This window comes from Ruditapes philippinarum, unplaced genomic scaffold (genome assembly GCF_026571515.1).
Source record: "Ruditapes philippinarum isolate M1 unplaced genomic scaffold, ASM2657151v2 ctg1310_1_1_1_1, whole genome shotgun sequence".
Lineage (NCBI taxonomy): Eukaryota > Metazoa > Mollusca > Bivalvia > Venerida > Veneridae > Ruditapes > Ruditapes philippinarum.
This window is the reverse complement of record NW_026856986.1, coordinates 63,458-89,601: the sequence shown is the minus strand read 5'-3', so window position 1 is coordinate 89,601 and position 26,144 is coordinate 63,458. Positions and strand designations below refer to the sequence as shown.

At 30.0% G+C, this 26,144-nt stretch overlaps 1 protein-coding gene across 2 annotated transcripts in view; it reads right to left on the bottom strand.

The window, feature by feature from the left end:
- LOC132748391 (agrin-like) overlaps positions 1–26,144 on the bottom strand; it is a 232,091-nt gene that overhangs the window by 143,898 nt on the left and 62,049 nt on the right. For both annotated transcript variants that reach the window (XM_060737983.1, XM_060737982.1), the window contains exon 2: positions 1,003–1,035. In XM_060737983.1, the coding sequence (XP_060593966.1) occupies positions 1,003–1,035 (33 nt within the window). The remainder of the gene's footprint in view (positions 1–1,002; positions 1,036–26,144) is intronic.

The following is a 26,144-nucleotide window of genomic DNA, read 5'->3' as shown; positions in this document are numbered from 1 at the left end:
AAATAAGATTGTTTTATAAACATACAGTATTTGCTTTAAAATGTTAATTTTAAAAAAAATAATTTTTTTTAAAATCCATTGTTTAATTTTTCCCTTTTTTTAAAACTTATTTTGTCCGATTTGTTTTTTTTTACGTTACATTAAGGAAAGTTTTATAACCCTTTTTTTTTGATAAAAAATTTGCAAATACCAGTTAAAACATAAAAAATTTTGCAATGAACATTTAAACTGTGTATCAAATGACAAAATTGTAGAACTGTCAGTCCTAACTTTACAAAGTTCAAGTTACATTACATAATGTCTTTCCCTAATCAGCGAACAAAGCAACCATCAAGCAAAGTTAAAGTGTTTAACAAACCTTATATTACTTAATTATTGTTCTAAATTTACTCAAAGCCTTATCATACTTCATTAGGTTAGAATCACTTCAAAACAAGATTTATTTTCAGGCACGCAAGTCAACTGGAATCTTTTTGATATAGCATGCAATAGTCTGTAAAATTGAATGTTTTTAGTTCTTTAGCGCAAGCATAAATTCACTCTTTATTCGTTTTATTGAAAATTTAAAGTAGGTAATAAGGAATAATGTCAATCGTGAAGTTGAATAATCTTATCAACTTGTCCGCCTTGCGTCTTAAGAGAATAATGAACAAGTTCTTTATGAATAACAAAACTACTCGTATAAAGAAAATGATTACGATACAGCAAGTCATTTTCATAAAAAGACATTTTGTACAAAGATCAAAGAGGGGAAGTGATATTTACTGAACAAATCCCCCGAAACAGGACTACCTTTAAGGCAACCACACGGCATAAAACAAAACGGGAGAGCAAAGAGCGGAGCAGTGACATTAACATTTCAGAAAAATTCTTAGATTCAAGGAAGTATTATTCTGATATCATTATCATTCAATCATGATCGATACATACAAGAAGGATTTACACGTGGATGAAAATAACACTTGCAACAGCAAAAGATCATTGCAAAATATTTGTACTTACATTTGATAGGTGGCGGCTCATTAAAAACAACATCTGAAAATATAAAAAAAGATACTCATATTAAAATACGTGCATAAAATCTTCAAATGCGAACAGGGAAGGAGTCCACGTAAAAGGAAATAGTATCATAATGTTACTATTAAAATGACGATTTCAAATATAAATAGACAATTTTTAAAACACTACAGTAACTGATGTTTAATATTATCCCCGTATCATGTCAGAAAAAGCCATCTTTTAACTGAAGCATTTTCGGTAGATGTCAATGATTATATCATGTCAGTCGGACTGGATATAGTAATAGATATTCAATAACAAAACATAATCAGATCCATAAAATTATCTTACTATACTTTTTGTGAATCATGTTATATTCAAATAAAAGGCCACGTTTATATACAAAATGTTGGCTTGAAAAAGAAAATCAATACGTTTCACTCTGTCAGAACAATATGATTTTATGTTTTAATTCTTAAGTATTTTGATGAGTAAAATCCCCTAAAGTTTATAAAAAGCATTCATGTCAAGGAAATTGAGGTATTTGACAAAGCTAACAACACCCCTTAAGATGTTTAACGAAGTAATCGCACAATCTAATTGATAAGCAATACACATGCATGTGTGCGTAGTCGAAATAAGATATAAGATATAAATAAGATAATCTATTACAAATTTTATAGCAATTTATATCTTCCTTACTAAACTAACTTCTGGATTAACAACCCTGATTCCCAAAATGAACAACCTGAACCCGTAGTTCAAATTAAATCTGTAATAACATTTTACGTCAACTGAGTTGTCTTTGATGTATTAACAGAAGAAAACTGCTGACAGTTTTTTGAGTTATGATCAATTCACACAACATTCTGGCTATTAAAGCATTCATAAAGACCTGTTGCTGAAAATATTAAAGAGCTTTGTCATTAAATAGGTTTTTGATGGATTGTAATACTTTCTTCAAGAGGATAAAGCGTTACAAATAATTACAAGATTTGAATATTTAAAATGCTTACTCTATTAAAACCCAAATACATTTTCAGCTTGACATGCACCTTTGTTATTGCTAAAGTCAAATTAATGTTGTAAAATTTCCAAATGCAATAAACGCCCATGCGAAAACCAAGTTTCTTATCCAAAATCTAAATGAATTTTTAAGTTTTGTCAATTTTTGCCCATTTGCTTTTTGTCGAAAAGTATCCATTAAAGTAACATAATAAACATTCTAAGAGAACAACAGGCGTGATACATAATTTTTATTTTGTTCAGAAAAGTATATATTATATTTTCAAATGGCAGACTAACAATGATAAACGAGGATTCATAGATATTTTAAATTCTGTTCGGAAAATTATATATTTTATTACCAGATGATTGATTTTAATCTTAACAGAAATACTGAGAAGAAATAGGAGAAGAATTTCATAAGACATGTTGTCTTTCATTCTAATCCTGTTTTTTTAAGAATATTGAATTGCTCTCTGTATATTGTGAATTATAACATGTATATATATTTTGAGAAATAAAATATGTTTAAACTAACTAAACTAACAGAAATACTCTCCGCAAATATTCTTAGCATGTCAATTGTACTGCCGGTAATTGCGCTCATATCGCATATGCCTTTACATGAAGCCAACGTATGCGTGACCTTAGAGTACGTCACTTCCTTTGTTTTGTATCATGAAACGTCAGTTGTTTTGATAACACGTATAAACCAGACACAACGTGTTGTACATTATTTTCCTTAGCATAACATACTTTCCGATATGAACCTATTTAAAGGCACATTATGCCCCCGAAATTCACATTTTTTGACTTTTTTTAGAATAATTTTGTCAAACATTTGTTCAATAATGCTTTCATCGTGGATTTAGAGCATTTAAGATGTTAAACAACTGAAGAAAGTAGGGCTGAACGTGCAGTTATGTGTGGCAAAGGTAACGAATGTAAACAAAGCAGTATTTCAAATTCCCTACATAACTAGTTACTAGAATTATACCAGTTGCAAAGAGGACAAAAGTAGCAAAAAAAAATCATTATAAATAAGAAGCTTGATATTTCCGGAAATTGTAACAAAATACCAAAATAAAAAGGTTTTTAGAAATAAAATTGATAACACTACTGAGGCATGATGGGCAAGAAATCAAACTTGTCGCATTAGAAGGCATTCTGCATGTTTATAAATTATAAATAGCTGTAAAGTTTATATCAAAGGCTGTCAATACTCCTTCTAAAAATAAGCATAAAATGGCTGAACCAAATTTTTTAAAAAAGGAGTAGCACGCTTCATGCCTTGTCGTTAGTACGTACACATATCAATCTGAAATCAAATTAATATTCGCGACATAAAAACTATAATATTACCTTCCAGTTAAATTTAATCAATGGATGTTATTATCATCGTAATGCATACCTTGTTTCCTTCAGCAAAATTGACATTATATCTCGTTCATTTTTGTGCAAAGTGCGTTATCAACTTCGTTATGCTATCACGTAAGTGTAATTATATGTTCACATCTTATCAATCATCATTAGATTATCAAAATTGTTAAACACATTCATATTGTTAGGATAATAGTCATTATCTAGATTTTGAGGAGAATTAACTGACATATTTTGTCAATTAGACAAAGTTCATAAATCTAGAATGTTGCTATTAAAACCCTTAATGTACACAACATTTTCGCTGCCTTTCAGTGCCATCGATTTCAATACATTCAGTGTTAAAGACCCATTATCCCTTAGAAATGCTTTAATTTTCTTTCCTCAAAAGGGTTTTATATTTGGTATCTTGTTACAGTTTTCAAATAATTACTCATTTGCCATTTACATAAAATATCTTTTGTTTATTTTGCTTTGTTGGCCAATGGTATATTAAGTAAATTAGTATTTTGTATGGAAGTCAAAATACTACTTTTTTTATATTTTACTACCTTTACCACACATCACTGTAAGTTCAGCCCTACCCTTTTTCAGTTGTTGAATATCTTACAATCTCTTAATCCATTATCAAAACGTTAATCAATATATGTTTGGTATTTCTAAAGAATTCAAATGTATTGATTCCTGAGGCATAATGCGCCTTTAAGAACTGAGTACCACTAAGCTATAGCTACGGGTGTCAAAGATATGTCACATTTCAATATTTCTCGTGAGCAGACTTAATCAATCCGAGTCTACAAGTGCAATCTTTTTTTGCTTTTGTTAGCAGTGCTTTAGATCGATCTTTCATTTTTCAGAATATTTAAGTGAAACAAATTCAAGTAAAAAATAAGAACAATTGTGAATGAGCGATCAAAATATATTATACCAATTATAAACAAAAGAATGTCCATTTTAGTTTGATAATAAAAATAACAGCAAATTATCAAGTGTCTGACACTTCAAAAGATCCATTTCAAGCTGTAAGTAAATCTGATTTAGGCAATTTTAAACAAAAGAGAAATTTGTTCGGACCTGTTACCACGTCGACTGTAGCACGCAGAAAAAAACAATCATTACAGGTGCAGACAAATTTATATTTGAAAATAAAATTTTTATTTCAGAGCAACATCATATACAGAAATATTCACATACGGTTCTAGATACATTTAAATGCGTATACATGATCCTACTCTTCAGGAAATAAGGTTTCCGTAAAATGCAAATTTCCAGGAAATTAGCATTTGATCGCTTTACTTCTAAATACAATATTGACTTTTAATTACGAACGCCTTTAATTGCGCTGCGTCGAAATAAGTTTTATTAACATGACAATGTTTGCCAACATTGGTATGGTTGACAAAGATCGATTACGATAAAATACAATCCTGATTTTCATCATCATATTTGTTCATTGTCTTATGATAATCCTGAAATTCCAAGATTTTACGAAAGATTTTACGCTAAAGGATTATCTTACCTGCTTTGTTTTTCTTTAGAATCAAATATTCAAGATTTACACGAGAAATATTCATGAATTGTAATATATCAATAATAACAAGAGGGCCATGGTGGCCCTAGATCGCTCACCTGACCCATCAAACTCATCCAAACAATTACCTAGACAAGCATTCTGACCAAGTCTCATGACAGGTGAGTCAAAAATGTGACCACTACAGTGTTAACAAGGATTATCCATATTTGAGCAGTGTGACCTAGTTTTTTACCCAGGTGACCCAGATTCAAACTTGACCTAGAAATCATCAAAACAAACTTTCAGACCAATTTCCAGGATACTTGGATCAAAACAGTAGCAACTAGAGTGTTAACAAGATTTTTCTATTTTTAGCTCCGGTGACCTAGTTTCACATGCGATTTCGAACTCATCCGAGCAATTACCTAGACAAGCATCCTGACCAAGTTTGATGTTTATTGAGTCGAAAATGTGACCACTAGAATGTTAACAAGGTTTTTCCATATTTGGGCGGTGTGACTTAGTTTTCATCCAAGATGACCCATGTTCGAACTTGACTTAGCAATCATCAAAACAAACTTTCAGACCAATTTACAGGATATTTGGATCAAAACAGTAGCCACTAGAGTGTTAACAAGATTTTTCTATTTTTAGCTCCTGTGACCTAGTTTTTCATCCGAGATGACCAATCTTCGAACTCATCCAAGCTATCAACTAGACAAACATCCTGACCAAGTTTGATGATGATTGAGGCAAAATTGTGACCGCTACAGTGTTAACAAGGTTTTTCTATTTTTAGCTCTTGTGACCTAGTTTTTCATCCGAGATGACCCATTTTCGAACTCATCCTAGCTATCAACTAGATAAGCATCCTGACCAAGTTTTGATGATAATTGAGGCAAAAATGTGACCGCTGGAGTGTTAACAAGGTTTTTCTATTTTTAGCTCTTGTGACCTAGTTTTTCATCTGAGATGACCATGTTCGAACTCATCCGAGCTATCACCTAGACAAGCATGCTGACCAAGTTTGATGATGATTGAGGCAAAAATGTGACCTCTAGAGTGTTAACAAGGTTTTTCTATTTTTAGCTCAGGTGACCTAGTTTTTCATCCAGGATAACCCATGTTCGAACTCATGCAAGCTATCACCTAGACAAGCATCTTGACCAAGTTTGATGATGATTGATGCAAAAATGTGACCGCTAGAGTGTTAACAAGGTTTTTCTATTTTTAGCTCCAGTGACCTACTTTTTCATCCGAGATGGCCCATGTTCGAACTCATCCGAGCTATCACCTAGACAAGCTTCCTGACAAAGTTTGATGATGATTGATGCCAAAATGTGACCGCTAGAGTGTTAACAAGGTTTTTCTATTTTTAGCTCCGGTGACCTACTTTTTCATCCGAGATGACCCATGTTCGAACTCATCCGAGCTATCACCTAGACAAACATCCTGACCAAGTTTGATGATGATTGGGGAAAAATTGTGACCTCTAGAGTGTTAACAAGGTTTTTCTATTTTTAGCTCTTGTGACCTAGTTTTTTGTCCGAGATGACCCATGTTCAAACTCATCCTAGCTATCAACTAGATAAGCATCCTGACCAAGTTTGATGATGATTGAGGCAAAAATGTGACCGCTGGAGTGTTAACAAGGTTTTTCTATTTTTAGCTCCAGTGACCTAGTTTTTCATCCGAGATGACCCATGTTCGAACTCATCCGAGCTATCACCTAGACAAGCATCCTGACCAAGTTTGATGATGATTGATGCAAAAATGTGACCGCTAGAGTGTTAACAAGGTTTTTCTATTTTTAGCTCCGGTGACCTACTTTTTCATCCGAGATGACCCATGTTCGAACTCATCCGAGCTATCACCTAGACAAACATCCTGACCAAGTTTGATGATGATTGAGGCAAAAATGTGACCTCTAGAGTGTTAACAAGGTTTTTCTATTTTTAGCTCTTGTGACCTAGTTTTTCATCCGAGATGACCCATGTTCGAACTCATCCGAGCTATTAACTAGGTAAGCATCCTGACCAAGTTTGATGATTGAGGCAAAAATGCGACCGCTAGAGTGTTAACAACAAAATGTGAATGGACGGACGACGGACAATCATCGATCTTAAAAGCTCACCCTGAGCATGCTCAGGTGAGCTAAAAATATAGCTACTCTAAAATTATTTGCCACTCGATCATTCTGCAATATTTGTCAATTGTAATGACTTATGGACAAACAGTGATTAAGGTTTCTTTTCTGTTCGTTTAATCGTTTAATATGACAACATTTTCATGAAGATTGTAATAAACATTACAGTACTACGACTGTATAATGATTCAAATAAATTTGGGTTTTATCAATATTTGACCATTATTGTCCATATACATTTCTGTTTTGCAATTGAAACATTATGCATTTTACAATGGCATTGAAATATACTTTGCGTAAATCTGGCTAAAAACAAATATTTTACATAAAGACTTTACCTATTGAATTGAAATAATGTATGCATATAACGTGCATATGTTAGTACATCAAGGGCCAATATAGTTCATATAAATTTATATGTAATAAATATGAATGGAGTAAATTTTTTGATAAAGAGCAATCATGAAAATAACCTTTCAGTTGCAGACATTTATTTCTCCTTTAAAATATGTGTGCAAAGCAGTCTAAAGGATACTTGTAAAGCAGTCTGTTTAAAGTACAAAAAGTGACTGGCCTATTCTGCAGAAGCATTATCAGATACTATTACAATTTTTGACACAATCAAACCGACACATCTCCCGCGGTAATCGCTTATGAATTCGTTTGTCTGCCATTAATCAAACCTTTTTAAATGCCCATAGAAAAATTAAACATCATTTGATCATTAAACATCACTTAAATATAAATACACGCATTAAATCATAGAATAGCGTCGTCTAGTGGTCGAGTGATCTTCATTGATCTTCATAGAAGCACAGGGAACTTGCATTTTATCCGTATTACAGTCGTAAACAATGTATAACATTATAGCGGTTGATGATTTCCTTTGAGGCATATATATCAATACGACATTGTATCAAATTTCCCTCCTTGGTAAAGATGACTGACTCTATTGACTTCAACAAGATGTTATAAACACTCGACTTAAGTATGAAATATTGTCAATGACTTCTTTATGAGCTCTAAATATCATGAAAAGACGCATGCCATAACATTTATGGTTTATATACAATAAAGTATTTTAAAAGTCGGGGAGGGGAAGCAGTGGCCTAGTGGTAAAGGTGTATGCCTCTCAACTCAGGAATCATTGGTTCCAGCCCTACTCCGGTCACGACTATGTTTCGCCATATGAATCTATGGTGGTTAGTTCCAGGAAGCTAACTCGAACGAGATAAATATAAGTTGCAAGAACCTGTCTTGTTTTGCAGTCGAGTTTAATAATATTAAATATGATAAAACCAAAATCCGCAACACCGTTATAGATTTTAAGATCAACGAACATTTTAAAAGAATGTCATACGTGCTCTAGATAAACAAACATTTTGCTTCGCAATATTTGTCTTTCAAAGTGAAAGTCGGCATTTTAATGTCCCAAGAGATGAAAACTATGGAATGATCATGAAGTATGCTGATATCATACGTATTCTTTTCAATGATTAGTTCTTATTTTGAAAAGATGTCACATATTTCTTCGGCAATAATGGATAAATAGGTCTTTGAACATTGGCGTCATGAAACTTTTCAATTACTTTAGCTGTTTGGTTTCTATATTTAACAGAACGTTGTTTGTTCCAGACTACGGCATAATTGAGAACATGGGACAGGAATCTTTCCAGGATAATCATGCTATTTTGTTCTTTTATTGTCAAATGCTGATCATAATCTTAACATATATTTTGAAATAAGACACTTTTACAGAAGTAACACATTTAAAGGGATCATTTGTTTATTTTTATGAAATGTCAGTTATAATATTACATTAATTTGCAATTCTTTTGTTATTTTATAATTTAGACAGAATTGAAATTAAGGCCATTATAGGGAAAATGTTGTTTTATGTATTGGAATTAAAAAATAGATTTAAAGTAAATGCAAAATGCATTTTAAAGCATTTTAAAGACGAACAAAAGCTTAAGATTCGTCACGCCTTTTGTTGTTGTTGTTGTTTTTTTCATTTGTTGAGCAACATATTTTTGATAGACAAACAAAACAACAGTATAACTGCTGTATTAATAATCACATTATCTGATGCAAAACGTTGACAAAACTCTGTCAAACTTAAATAACTGTAACGAGAAGAACACCAATAAAATAAAAACAACTAAGCATATGAGCCACTTACAACAAGCAGGAAAGACCATTTCTGTAGAGAGGAAATTGAAAAGAAATATGAATTTGTTAAGCACTTAAACAAATAAAGGCAGTCTAGAAAATGTCCGATATAATCTCAGTTATAAAGATCCATTGATGACTTCAATGAATCGGCTTATATTGTTTACTGATAATGACAGTAACACTTTAAACCAACATAGTTCTGGAAACAGGAATGACAAGTCAATATGTTAACGTCGCAACATTGCAAGAAATTTTAAATAAATAACATTAAGTTCACTATGCCTCAGAAATACTTTCAGTTTTTTTTCAAAGCGTTATAATATTTTGTGTTCTTTTTTTGGTATCCAAAAAGTACTCATTGGCCAATAACCTCAACTATCTTTTTCATCTGCACAGTGTACAGTTTTTGTGAATGTGTATTTTGTATTGAAGTCAAAATTCTACTTTGTTTACATTATCCTACTTTCATGACAAAATATAACACATTTATTGCTACTTTTTTTAAGGTAAATGGCATCTAGCATTCTCTAAAACCATAATTTAAACATTATAAAATTCATCTTAGCCCTTTCTAAAGAAGTAAAAAAATTATTTGTTTCTGAGGCATAATTTAATAACATTAGAAATTGAAGAATTCGGACAAAGTAACACACGACCGCATTTAATTTTTGATTCTGTTATAAAAGTTTTTTTCCATATTTATATAAATAAGGTTTAGGTATTTGTTTTCTGCAAAAACAAAATTTAGTCAACAAAACGAATAGTGTCTACAAAAGAGGCTTATATTATCAATAGCATGAGCTTTGTATGCTAAAATGAATTTAGTCAATCAAACTGGGCCTGAAATATTTTTAATTTTGCCTTTTTGGGCGATCTTTAGCGATTCTGTTTCTTTTTCTTTTTCTATTTTTGGCAATAGGATAAAGCTTTCATTTACTGTCTTTGTGCTTTTAGTAACTGATAAAATTATAAAGTTCAATTTACTTCTGCTATGTCATTTTCAGAAAATATTTTCGAGACAGACTGCCGGACTGTACTGATAATATATAATTACAATCAATTATTTGTAATTACACATGGAAATTCAGGAAGCTTTCAACAGAATGTGATTGTTTTATTCAAATTACGGCATATTATTTTCTTGAATAAGAGAGAGAGAGAAATATAAAAAAAATAATATTCTCTTAACCATAATAAGATCAAGTGATAAGAATAAGCTTTTTATTTGTTTTTGAAGATTTCAAATAAGAATAAAAAACTGAAATCGCTTTCATCTCAGAAGCATAGTATAAGAATGATTTCACAGAATGACGTCTGATGAATATCGACTAATAAGTTTAAAGCATATTAAGCATATTGAAATTGTATTAAAACGTTTGTTTTAGATATAATAACATTTCAATGTTTCATGAAAGGTTTTTTCTCTATGTCGGTCATATAAAAACACAATTAATTTTATTTCCGCCCAGCTTCATCCCCAAATCAGTTAATAATACAAATTTCACAATATCTTCTCCGAATGAATAGGCCGTTTTGACCAAAAATCTTCATACCAACATTATCTCTGAATATACAATATTTCAACAAAACAAATGTTTATGGCAGCCAAAGTTTAAAAATTAGACTAGACATTTTGTAATGAATTAAAACTAACTATTAAAGATATACAACACTTCGATTTGGATACGTCACACTCACTTTGAGAAAATTTTAACAATAAATAATACAAATTTGATACTTTTTCTTACTATGAAACATAAATGCATTCTCATATTCTTAACAAACTTCATAAAATTAAAACTATGGATAGTTCAGTAGTATACTTAGTATTACTTTAAACAGACGAAATACTCATTTAACAGTTTGCTAGCTAGGTTGTTACAGTCGTAAGTGGTAAATATTTTCGTTGACAAATCTGTCAATACCTTGTTAGTTCTCGGTAATATATCCTTCTTTTTCCGTCTCAGCACTCGAATTAATGGTCCTATAAGTGAACATTAAACATTCTGGTGCTGTCAAATGGAATGTTGCAACGTAATTACTCAATTATTCTATTCAGAAATCTATAACATTAGTTTTAGTCACGTCTGCATAAATATCCTTGATGGTGTGAATTTGCCCTACACTTTGTTTCTGATTCTGTTGAGCATTTTAAACTGTGTGTTCTGTAAATATTGGAATCGTGGTTTTTGTTTTAGGTTTTTCATGCATAATATTGCAATTATGTTTGTTATGTCATTTTTTTACATTTTCTTTTTATAAAAGATATATTTTAAACAAAGGCACTGATAAAACAAATTGAGGAAGATTAAGTGATTGGTCTGATCCGGAGAAGCACCACCAGATAATGTTGCAGTTCTTAACACAATCATACAGACAACAGCCAACTCGCACACGTTAATCATTTATAAATTAGTTTCCCTGCCATTAATAAAATACAAAATATTATGAAACATCATTTTAAAGATAAATACACATACATAACACAGTAAAATAACGTAATCTAATGCTCATGTAACAAATGTCACTGGTATTTCATTCATAATAGAATCGTAAAACAACTTATAATATTATATAGCGGTTGATTATTGCCTTTGAGAAATATTTATAATCTGACGTTGTATTTTATTTCCCTGTTGTAAAAATCAAATAGAACTAAGTTAATGCTCATTTTATCAGCTACCAGCTTTAATATCATGCAAAGACGCATGCTTTTACATTTACTTAACTGGTATTTGAGAGTGAATAAAACCTTTAAAAGATAAATGTTACGCAAAAATGAGTGTATAAAATGCATCATACGTCCTGAAGTATTTATGTAAACACCATGTATGGTGAAATTTGAGGGCATTTTATTCTTGACCGTGTATTCATTTCAGCTACATTTGATTTCAAAGAATGTCAAAGATGCTCTCGCTATACTTATAATTATTTCAAAATATAAGAGTAATAAAAAATCATAGTCAATACTTTATAGTAAAAGAAAGGACAACTTTGACATGTTTATGATGTTACATGAATATATTTAAAAGTATCTCTAATTTTGAACAGAGTTCAAACAATTTTTTGACAATAAAAACACGATAATAGAAGAAAAATGTTCATGTCTCTTGGAATTTGGTCATTGACGTCAATGAGCATGTCAATTAGACGTCAAGTTTTTTTTCCTTCAACATTTGATAAAACAATGTATTTACATTTACTCCTACATAATTGAGGATATGAGACAAGATGACAAAGCTTTCTAGATAATTTTGTCATTTTGTTCAATTATCTTCAATTACTGGTTATAATCAAAACATGTTCTCCAGAAATGGGACACTTTTATATCAAATACACATTTAACGGAATCATTGGTTTATCTTTCTGAAATGTCAGTATAATTTTTCGTTCTTAATAATTAAGGATAAGCTATTCCCCGCAGATATTTTAAAACAATTTTCAATAGGTTGAAAATGAACAATTTTAAACATGTTTATTTTTTATTGATATTTTTCAGATGACTAATCAATAACAGGGGATATTACAAAAACACGTCAAATGAACATCAACGTTGAGACAAACGCCGCCCTTGCAACAGAAATTTTACTCAGAGCAAATTGTCTACATATGGAAGTTGTCATTTTATTAAACGTATATAAATTCAAAAAGATAAACGTAAGTTAACTGGGTCAAATAACACATTTCAAGTCTTTTAATTTATGTAACTTGTGATGCATTTTTTATTGTTGTAATGTTTTCAACTTTCTTTAAATCAAATCAAAATAGCAGGTACCAGTAAAATATCTTGAAGACAAGCTAACTAAAGGTAATTTTATTAATTTGCTTTTAAATATTTGTGACTCTTCAATTTTATAAATTGTTTTATGCTTATAGGACTTATTTTTGTTCGGATTGAGCCATACCATGACATTGTATAATTATGTAAAAGGATATCTCCTAGTCTTGAAGCCATAACGAAGAATAGTTTAGACGAAGATTACTAATTGCAATATTTTCTTTAGTTTCTACAAAGGCAAAATCAAACAGCTACAGGAGATCATGTGTCATGATAAAAACTGAAAATTGGAAAATGGAATGAAATGACAATATAGTTACAGAATCGTGTAGTTGCCTTATATGATTTGAAATATAGGAACATGATGGTACATGATGATAATTACTATAATGTACCTCTTTCTAGAATTAAAGCAAAAAAAACAACATTCATCAAAAGCTTATTTTTGAGCAACTTAGAATGAGCAGGAAAGACGTGGCCTGTAATGAAGGAAAACGAGAGACGATTTGAATGAGTTTAGCACTGAATTAAATAAAGGCAATCTCAATCATGGCTTAATTTTTTCAGCTTTGATCTCAGATCAGTTGGTCACTTGAATAGTAAAAATGATAATGACAATTTTCTACACGAGGTAAGTTTTCCATAAAGTTTAAAATCAACGACATAACATTTAACAGGAAAAGGTAAACAATTTTACAATTTAACAATTTTAAATGATTACTGTTGCAAAATTCCAACAACTGTAAGCCTGACTGAAGACTCACATCAAAAGAAATATTTTAAAATTACATTGCAACAGGACAATATTTTTAATAAACCGTTGTTGAGCTTTCAGTAAAAATTATTTCCGAGTTGATTTAAAGATAAAATGTAATCTATTTAATATTATTTTTAGAAAACTTGTTCGAGACAGAATGTCGGACTGTAGATGATAGCGTATAATTACACGCAATTATTGTAATTACAGATGAAAACTCAGGAAGCTTAACGCGAAAACAAATATTTAGTTCAATTCATGGCTGATTATATTAAAAGATGAGGGAGAAATAACAAAAATTGTATTCTCTTTAAAACAATTAGATCAAGTCAAAGTTGAAGCATTTTTTTTAAATGATAACCAATTCATGGTGTTACTTTTTTTTTCTTATAAAAGGCCTCACTGATTTTTAAAAATGAAGAGGACGTTTCAACTTAAATATTAATTCTTACATGGTTTCTGAATATACTCAATTACAGTATTTTCAGAAGCAAAAGTATTCTTTTATATGAAAATAAAAATCTAATTTAAACAAACATTCACAGTCATAAACACCTTCCGTAATTTAATGTGTGACAATTTAACTGCTAACTACAAAGTAAAGTGAAACACAGGAAATAGACATACACTTACACCCTTCTTAGATTTTTAATTCAGATACATTCCATGGAAATATAAAGAACACATATGATTTCAAATGTATGTATCTCAATTATTTAAGGAAACAAAGTCAGAAAGGATTTAAAATAGTTTAATGTGTTCTTAACCGAAATATGACTTGAAAACAAGACAGGTAGCAATAAAACAAATGTTATAAAATAATAACGAACGTTTTTATATCAACGCATCATCAAGTCAGATATACTGCATTTTTAAAATATATAACAAATTAATTATTAAACACTACATTGACCTTGAATGTTCTATTAACAAACCACATTTAAAGACAGATTTGATGCTTTCTTTAACTTTTAAATAAAATTTACATTTTTAAATTTGTTAATTAATATTTAGGTGATTCAAAGTTTACAATCTTTCTCTTCTAATTACTAATAAATTTAGTACTGATATATATTATTCTTGTTTCTTTTTTAAGAACTTATCATATAAACTGCTTGTAGATTGGAACTAAAATGTTTCGAAAGTGTCACTTTAATGACAGATCAAAATAAGTACTGCTTGTTCTAAATAACTAAATGAACTAAGAATTTTATTGAATTTAGTTTAAATGTTTATCATGATAGATCTGGTTTAAAAATATGTCAGTTTTCTGTTACTCACGTCTTAGAAAATAAACGTTACTAGGAATATAAACTATATTAATAATAAAAAAACGTATAACTTATATCAAAAAGACCCATTAAATTGAGAAAAATAAAAACGCCATATGAAGAAATCTGCGGATGTTTCTAAATTCAAAATTCTAATTAGGTTGATGCCAAGGGAACAATTGCGTCATATAATGGAAGGTGACACGGAATCGGTCCTGTGTTATTTTAATCTTCAAAATATATCTCTGATTATGTCATTACTTCCAATTCTGTTGACATTAAAGGACATGTTTGATTGAGCCTGTTCGCGGATGGTAGTTTGCACAGTCCAATACCGTCCATGAACAGGCTCAATCAAACATGTCCTTTAATGTCAACAGAATTGGAAGTAATGACATAATCAGAGATATATTTTGAAGATTCTAATATCACAGGTCCGATTCCGTGTCACCTTCCATTATATGACGCAATTGCTACGTGTGTTGTCTTAACATTTTGGTTTCCGAGATAAGACTAGTATTATGTAAAAAGGAAATTATTTACATCACGAAAATGTCATGTCAAGAATGTAACTAAAATAAAACTATAATGATACGATAGGCCGTGGTGACATTCTAAACTGCTTTTATTTTAAATTTACATAAAAGTTCATAGAATAATATTGTATTAACAATTTAAGAATAGTCTTTTTTTTTCAGTAAAACAGAAAAGAAAAGTATGTATACGTAAAGATGTAAAGAAACAATATTAAGTTTTTAAATTGTTTCCAAGAATATTTTTTGCCTTGAGGTAGAGCTGAAATGTAGTTTTATAGGCATATTAGTAGGATACTTTATAGCTGACAATTGTGAAAATCAAACGTTGTCTGTACGTTATGAATTAGATGTTTGATAACTACATTTATGTTATATTCACTTTATATTTAGTGTACTTCGAGAATTGTTTTGCATCTCTCTTTTGAATATTGCCTGTGACTTTCAACAAATTTTTGAAAAAAAATTACATTTAGTCTAACAATCTTCTGGAAATTAGCACCTGGCATGCACAAAAAAACATTATTTAAACGTTATAATACCCAAGCTGACCCTTTATAAAGAAGAAAAATATTTTTGAGACATAAAAAAGAAAATCTATTTCAATGTAAACAAATTTAAGAGTTAATAATTTAACAATAAGATATCTGGCATCTGCTAACAAGATTATTTTGAACAATATTATTGGTTTACTTTTAACATTTTCCTAGCTGGTATGTCACAGTCGTAAGTGATAAATATTTTCGGTGACAGATCTGTCAATAAGTTGTTAGTTCTCGATAATATATCCCTCTTTTTCCGTCTCGGCACTCGAATTAATGGTCCTATAAGTGAACATTAAACATTCTGGTGCAGTCAAATGGAATGTTGCAACGTAATTACTCAATTATTCTATTGAAAAATCTATAACATCAGTTCCAGTAACTTCTGCTAAAGTTTCCTAAGTAGTCTGAATTTGCCGATTCTATTATGCATTTAAACTGTTTGTTAGGTAAATATGTGCTTCGTGGTTTTTACGTTACATACTGCAATTACGGAAGTTAATGTTAGTTATGCAATTTTGCAGTTAATTTCTGCTTTTAAAAAAGAGATATTTAGCACATTGGATCAGATACAATGTTAACTCAAATGTATAGAGCATGTTCTTCATAGTATTAAGCTATATCTTGTATGCCTTTTTGTTTGAATAAAAAATTAATGGAAAAATAAACATGTAGAGAGAAATTTGTTGAAATATATTCTTAGAAGTGAACGGCGCATGAAATCATGCAAAGCAGTTAAACCCTACTTATATTTAAAATAGCAGCATAAAGTTTTCTTCCGGATGTTTTTCAATGTTTTTTGTTGTTGTTGTTTTTGTTCAGTCCCAGAGTAACTGTAGCATTCTATAATAAATGACCACAAAATGTCGGAAACAAATTATTTTTCAATCATTTTAACCATCAAAATAATAAAAAAGATTAACAACATTAGTGTGTATATTTATTTATTTAAGCCAAAAAGTCAAGGACAAATGGCTTTAACTATGTATTAAGAGAAATAAAATAGCAACGCTATTAAAGAATACTTGACAATGTTTTAAATTTAATTCTTTAAAATTGATCGAGCACTCATTCGATTACTCAATAATGACATGCTTAAAGTTCAAAGTGTTAATCAAATTGTCAGAAAAAGGATAAATAACCAATTGTGTTAATGCCTAAATTACAAACTTGTCACAAGATCTCGACATATCGTTGATGTTTTAGCAATAAGCTTTAGAATAATCAGCTGTTTTTAAGGAAACCCTAAATGAATGAGAAAAAAATCAAATCTTTAAATTGGACGTTGCGTAATAAAGTAATAAAAGTTGACAACTAAAAGTCAATGTTGTGTACAGTTAGAATGAAAAAGTGTTTCTGAGTTTAATCAATCTTCATTATTAAGGTCAATGACAAAATTGATTGATAAATCGTATTGTTTAGGATAAATTGTTTAAAAACGCTGCATTGCATAAGTACAGTACAGTTAACATTTTTTTTTTGAAAATTTGGCTAAAGCGTTAAAAAGTTATAATATTTTTATAATGTTTTAGAATCTTCTTAAGGATGTTCATTTTTGATTCTCTGACAGATGTCATTGTATAATTTTCTTGTCAAATTTAATTAAAAAACAGATAGAACATGTGTATAACTTTAAAAACAAATTCCAAAAAAAATAAATAATTAAATATCCTACCGTTAGGACAATAACTTCCTTGTAATGCAGTCAATATATGCTTGTGATTTATGAGTTTTCTAAATGATACTAAATTTTAATTTCTAATAATATCTTCATTAGAATTTTAAGGCATAGATCCGTTCCCTCCCACTACCCTCACAAAAAAGAGTCGCATTATTGTAGCAACCCTCAAAATGCTATGAAAATTATTTTTATCTATTTGAGGAGAAACTGTTAAAACAATAAAATGCATTTTCATAAGAGAGCTATCATGTCTATTAAATGTAAAGATATTATTTAGCATAATAGCTATGAATAAAACAACTGAATTATTTACCACATTTCGTATTCGAGCTGTTAAATAACAAAACGTGTCAGAGACAACAAATGGTTTTCCATAAATTACTTTGATAAGATAACAAAATTAATTCAAATCGTTTAAAACGGCTAAGTGCCATTTTATTCCTCAAACGATGGCTATGAACTGTAAACGATAATCAATTATTTAACGCCGCAAATTAAGAGACCATGAATCACAATCAACTTTTAATTGGCGGTGCTTAGGGGAGGTCAGACAAACAGAATATCTAATCAAGCAAAGTGGCAATACGTTAGCTCAATATCGAAACTATTTAACCGTTTATTCACACGATAAGTGATCGATCATAAAATTGCCTTTCAATAAGCAAAACTTTTCTGGTTCCCTTTACTTGGCAATAAATTCCATATATTGGAAGAATAAATTTAATTAAAGATGGACATGATATGTAAATTTGTTGTTTCAATATTATATGATCCATACATCATTATATTCTCTATGATTCAATTTATTTAAGGTTTCATTAAGATTAGATTCTTTGAAAATATACTATGCTCAAATTTGATATTAGAAAATATTGATATTTGCTACACACTCTCTTTGCTAATATAAAATAAACATGCTTTGTTTTCACACATAGTAAATATGTTATGTTTAAATTCTACACACTATTGGTGGTCACAATATGAATACATAGTTTCATTAAAAATACCGGCAGTTTTTTTAAGAAAAGTCCAACTTAACTTGACCACTTATAGGGAATACAGCTTCACATACACAGTTTATTTATTTTTTTATTCAAATTCGACATATTCAGTACGAATTTTCATAGATTTCAAGGAATTTCTGTGATTAAAATATTTTTAAAACAAGGGTGTTGACTTAATGGTGAGCATAGTATATCTTTAACAAAATTATAAACCATGTTACCGGGGAATATCTCATCTCCAATGCAGACGATGTTTAAACAGGTACATTTGTGCCGTCTAACCAGTGTCTGCGCTGTTCTTTATTTAGTCAATACATATTTTTTAAAAATTGTCCCAAAAGTCTTGAATCATTTAGTCTATATTAAAAGATGGACAAGTCTATTAAAGATATTAAGAGCGGCAATGTTAAATTAGTTTATAAAAGATCGAATGTTGTTACATAAATATACGTTTTTACGAATATAATGACATTTAAGAAAAAGCTTAAGATAGACTTCGTCGATACAAGGTATTAACAAACGCAATCATATGATATAAATGATGGTACTTCTGAATATGCTAGAGAACTAGATTATTTACACCAATACATTTGCTGAATGTAAATGGGAAACATATGAAACAAGAAGTGTGTTTTGTCCCATTTTACTGGCAAAAGCATAAAAAAAAGATTGTCGCAAAACTGATGTATGGTGGTTTTCACAACATAAAGATAGAGTAAAAAGATTACAAAAAATTACATCATGAAGCTCAAACTGGTTTGATTATTATTGTAATATGACCCTATGACACCGGAAGGCTTCTTTTTTAAGTATATTAATGCATATTTAAGATATTATCATTCATCAAATATTCACTTTAATGAACATTTTTTGAACAATTAATGTTAAATAAAAATAATCTCATATCGCCCTCAAAACCTTTAATATTATTAGAAATGAGCCAAGTTTTCGAAAGTTTCTATTTAAAGATGTATATTTTAAATAATGACAATTCACTGAAAGAAATTTGTACAAAATCAATATTTACCATCGTGTGTACGATTAAATTGGTCACGTGTATAATTGATGTAATGTTTGTTGATCTAGTGTGATTTATTGCATTATGAAGCTACTTCTTATTCTTCTTGAATTACCTCTTCTACTATTGTATGTATATGTAATGATATGTCCTTAAATTTATATCATGTACCGAATGCTATTTTCATTCAAAATTAAGCAGTTTGGAATTAATTTTCTTGAAATGATTTTTGAAAAAGTTAAACTAAAGAAAAAGGATAATGAAAAAAATGTCATAGATTTGAGGCTATACTTAATGTATTTGCTGATATAAAAAACCAATTTAGGGCAAAAACTGCATTTAGCTAAATATTTAGATAAATTAAAGATATATTACAAGACTAATATTTATTTACTTAAACAATGGTAATTGAAAGCACAATGCATTACTCAAGTATAAGTATGACACATTTTCTTACCAAGTAAGGAATTTTGCCAAGTAAGCAATGAAACTAAACAATTCAACCTGATTGATTAGATTCCTTTAAACATTGGCATGGTTGTGAATGAAATAGGCAAAGTAATAATCAAGAACGAGGCAATATTCTTTAATGTACTTTAGCTTCTTCAGTTTGAGATTTGAACTTTTATTGATTGCACCATTGATAAAAAAATCGATAGAAATTGTAATTTTTGTAACATAAATATGGTTTTATCAATGAAACACAAACTATTATATAATAAAAACATACATGTATATACATTTTATAAAATCATGAGTAAGCAAATAATGTCACGAGAGTGTGTCATTTCAGCTCTTTGTTTTATACGTTTTTTTTCAGTGAATGTACTAAATCAATAACGTTATTTTTTTTTTCGTAAAGCAGGATACGATAATTTAAGAGACAATTTAATCTTAATTACCGTTCACTTAACGATGCTTTAAATGACAGAAAAAAGAGTTTCCTATCACGCAAGTCGGTGACAAGCAAATACAACATTGTAATCATATGACGCTGTGCGTAAATTTAAGCAACATGCGTCCAGATTGTTGTTATTTTTTAAGATTGTTTTAATGATATAATTATTATGCCCATTTTTAGTTAAATGTTTTTATCACAGAAATCAATGATTTTTTTTCTGAATCTGTCAAATTTGACTAAAAAAATGTGCAAACTATGTATTGGAAGTTGCATTCGCAATTACGGGTCAAGTGAAGTTGATCCTTTCTTCACATAAACTTCCAGGTTTTTATATGAAACTATTTATGTGTATGGTGTCCACTTATAGCGTGTATAGGAGTTTAAAACATAACAAACCTACTTTGTGTGATGTAAAAAAAATGTTAGTGTTATATAAACAAATAAACTTCGCAGCACTTTTCAATATTTTCAAAATTAATATCAAATTTGAGTATGGTTTATCTTAAGAAACACTCGTTTTACAATTAGACTATTGTTGTACACTTTGCAAATAAAGTCATTTTCTCTAAGTCAGTTATCAACCACTGCAAGGACCACTTAATTGTAAAGAAGTAAAAAAAAAAACGTCGCTCTAATTTACTTCGTACCGATTCAATAATTATGTTTATTAAATAAATTAATACTACTAATAAATGTTGTTTTTTTATCTTAGATTGTAATATCTAAATAAAACATCCTGTGTTTATGCAAAGTATGAGTTTCCTATTTAATCACATTTTCTGATTATTATGGCATGTTATTTGTAATTTCGTAGTGTCTGTATACAGAAAATAACCAAGTATTGACCAAGTCATTTCATTTGTGCACTTGAAAATAATTATTGAATTGAGAGCAATTTAAGAGAAATTAAAGAAAATATAAAATTTGATCTGTCTTATGTAATTTTCACATACTTCATTTATATTTGATTTCAAATTTCGATATCCACATCATTTTAACAAAGAATGTATTATCTAGCTTTATGTTTATAAAAACTGAATTAATCACATTATTTACCAAAATATAAATCTAAGTTCACCTTTCAATGAAAATGGTATCATAGGAAAAACTCAAAATAAGTTTAAACATCTTGATAGTAATGTTTCAAAAATAATGCATGTTCTCTACTAAAATGGGTTTTAATCAGAAATTAACATATTTTTAAACAGATGTTGTCGACTCCGCAAAAACACATTTATTTCGTTATATAGGTCACTGGCCCTTGACAAATAAATGTGCAATACAAAACAATCTAACATCAAATATTGGTTAACATTTTGCTAATTTTCTAACAGTAAAAGTGATAATGTGGCAATAATCCGTTGACTTTCAAACACTGTAAATATTAGACAAACATTATAAAGAATAAAACTACGATGCAATCACGCACAAAGCCTTCTGAGAGTTATAACACTGACAATTTTGCATTGTTACACGGATTTCGTATTGATGTTTTGACATTGTAAAATATCTTATATAATGATTTAAGTGACACTCACAGTTTGGTTTGTCAAAAGAATATTAAACTTGTTGATTTGTTAATTATAGATCTCAAGTTTGCTAAATAGTTTCATCACGCCTCCAATTCTTGTTAATGTCTATTTTGTTTTCTCTCTAATAGTTTATCTTACGCACGTAATTATATTGATAGAAATGATCAAAAATGCTATATTTGTTACATTGAATATACTTGAGCTGACAATTTGAAATTTGCAACATAATTACTCATTTTATTTTTTGCTAGAATCTTTATCACCCGCACCTATTGTTGCAAAAATAATTTATAGCTTCTTTTATAAATTAAAAGTTACCTGATACTTTATCTTGTTGAAATATTTTTTTTCTATACATGCGTTTTATTTTTGATGTAACCGAATATTTTAGCTGTATCAAATAAACGGTAAACCCCACTCCTTTACGTCACTCCTTTAAGGACAGTTGACAGATTCATAAGTACATACAAAATGCCCTTTCATTAAGAGTTGGACATATTCACAGTAAAAGGTTGTTTCAAAATTGGATGTTATTATTTAAAAAACTGACAAAGCTATGTCGTTTCGTATTTGTATGCTTTTACGATTTTAATGTTTGCTCATTTCATACTTATTTTTTTCATTATCCTTAAAAAGGTACATGTTTTGAATAAAGTTATTTTTTATGTTTTTTTTTCATTATTATTTTGTCATCTGTATGATAAACCTCTAAGGTAACAACTTTGCTGCTCACTCATATCTGTCTTAATTTATTTGTTGTTTAAAGTGTTCCAACCAAGAATATTTCACTAAAAGATATATAAAGATATGTAAAAAGAATATTTATGCATTCATGTTTAGACAATTATTATATGAGTATTTGGTATACATTTTCCTATTGCTTTCAAATTCTTTGTTTATCTTTCTAATTTGTCCGTCATATACAGAGTAATCCGTTATATTCCGAAGTCAAATTAATCACAAAATTGTTGGAAGCATTTTATTTCTACTAAGCAATTAGACAGCATCCATCAGAAAAGCGAAAATTGGGTCGTTGTGTTTATAAATCTGTTCCGTGACACTTCTGTCGATACATCAAACATTTTGTTCTTGTTCTCTTACAAAGTGTGTCTCAATGATAGACGTAATGTTCTTACAAGCAAGTATAAAATAGTCTGGCCTGTCACATGGTGCGTTGTTTCGCAATTAGACTGTAACTGAGCCAATAAAATTCCAATTATGCTTTGGTTGGTGTCTGATCAAATGTAAGATTTCGCCCTACTTTTGCGTCCAAATAGAAGGTCTTTATAAATTAGTACTACCCAAATCCATTACTGTATGACTTTTGAATATTAAAAGCAATTAATAATATTTTAACATTGCACGGACCTTATCGAGTTGTAGTGGGGCGTCCGTGGCCGAGTGGTTAAGGTCGTTGACTTCAAACCACTTGCCCCTCACCGCTGTGGGTTTGAATCCCGACAGGGACTTTAGATTCTTTCATGTGAGGAAGCTATCAAGCTAGCTTACGAAACGTCGGTGGTTCTACTCAGGTGCCCGTTCGTGCCTGAAATAATGCATGGAAGGGCACCTGAGGTCTTCCTCCACCAGTAAAACTGGAACGTCGCGATATGACCTATACCGTGTCGATGTGACGTAAAACCCAAAACAAACAAAAAATTATCGAGTTGTAACAAAATGAGTAAAATTTCTTAGAATACCAGTTCTGCCTTCAGATTGTGTTGTTTAAGATCTTTGTCCTGGGCCATTAAGCAAAGCAATATCAGTTATTCGGTATGCGATTATCTAAGAGTACAATTAAATTGCAATACTGTAATTTAGCTGTCAGCTTAGTGACGTAAGATCAATGGCAATTTGCACTTAATTCAGCAGATGTCACGAGCTTTAAACTTGATATTGAATTAATCGAACAAGGAAGTATGAAAAAGAGAATAGGGGAACTAATAAGATATAATTGTCAATGGAATAATAGGTAAATTATGGAGATACTATCCTTAATCAATCTAAAAGCACCGCTAACGTCATGGATTAATGATTTGTCTTCGAAATTGCATCAAACGTGGGTAGATGATTCGGCGGGAAAAGCCGATAATTCTCGTAGATTCTAATGAATATTTTACCAGATTTGAAGATAAACACACCAATTATTAACGTTTTAAGCCTTTCATTACAGCTTATTCATTAAATGATGCCTTAAACCGCACTTTAAGAGGATTTAGATTATTATATTGTACACAAACTCATATGCAAGAAATGAGAGTTTAAAGTTTTGCTTCATCATGTTGTCCTTTCTGAATAAATATCATTTAAAAGATGTGATTTGTAATATCTCCTTTTTCTATGTCAGATATTATTCCATTTTGGTTTCCTCTTCTTAATTTAGAATATGGATGATAAATCAAGGATATTCTTGTTCATAACAGACATCTATAATATGAAATTTTTTGTATATCAATTTATCAGCCACTAAAGATTTTTTTCTTAAATAATTGAAATTTTGTATCAGTCTTAGTTATCTACCTCTGTAATTGTATCGTGTATTAACATTAAAAAATAAGATAGAAATATTTCATACAATATAATTTGTGTTCAACCAAAAGCACCTGTATTTTAACATTTGAATTTAAACCATAAATATTTCTTAAGAAAATCAAATATTCCTTTGGCGTCCGGAAATGTATATTCACTTTTTGTTTACATGCTCCCAATATGCTGACCTTCGCAAAAAATATCTTAGACGCTACTATTATACATGGCCTACATTGCAGAAATTTACTAATTTATTATTGTCTGAATGGAAAATAATTGTAAGAGATCTTTCTAAATATTTATATTAAGCAAATTTGATTAGAAAATAGTTTTACAGAACCTCAAACACGTCATAATTATGAATTCATATGTTTGTATATTTTTGCTCCTTGAAAAATCCATGTCTTCTGCCTATAGTTATGTTACGTTGTATGTGCTATAAACATATATTGTATGTTTAACGCTATAAAATTATTTGAGTTGAGTATATAACTGGGGCCAATAAATAGGCTAAATGCTACCGAGCCTGATAAAATTGCACCAACCATTAACCAACTAACTGAGCTTGCTACAATAACATCAACTATTAACGTCAATGAACGGACTTAAATTAAACGAGCTTTCTTTAATTGCATCTATCGCTGGTGTCTATGAACATATTCAAATTAACCGAGCTTGCTTTATTGCTTCTACCAATAGCGCCAATTAATAAATTCAAATTAACCGAGCTTGCTTTTATTGCTTCTACCAATGGCGCAAAATAATAAATTCAAATTACCCGAGCTTGCTTTAATTGCTCTTCCCAATGGCATCAATGAATAGACTCAAATTACATGAAGTAACAGAACTTGCTTTATTTGCATCAACAACGACCATCAATCAACGGTCTCAAATTAACCGAGCCTGATACAATACGTCAACCACTGATGTCAATGAACATGTTTAATCCAACCAAGCCAACTACGATTGCATCAACCACTGTCGACAATGAATAGGTTTAGTTTTACCTAGCCTGCTACAATTTCATCAACCACTGACGTCAATTAACAGATTCAATCTAATCGGGTCTGCTACAATTGCATCAACCATTGACGTCAATTAGCAGAATCAATCTAATCGAGCCTGCTACGATTGCATCAAACACTGTCGTCAATGAACAAGTTTAGTTCAACCAAACCTGCTATAATTATATCAACCACTGATGTAATAAACAAGATTTAATCTAACCGAGCCTGATACAATTTCATCAACCACTGACGTCAACGACGGGCTTCATCTAATCAGTCCTCATCTTGCCGTAATCGACGACGTTCAGCTATTTCGTTTTGAGCAGAAAAGAGCTGATGAATTACACAATATAGTTTGAAACTGCCTTTTTAC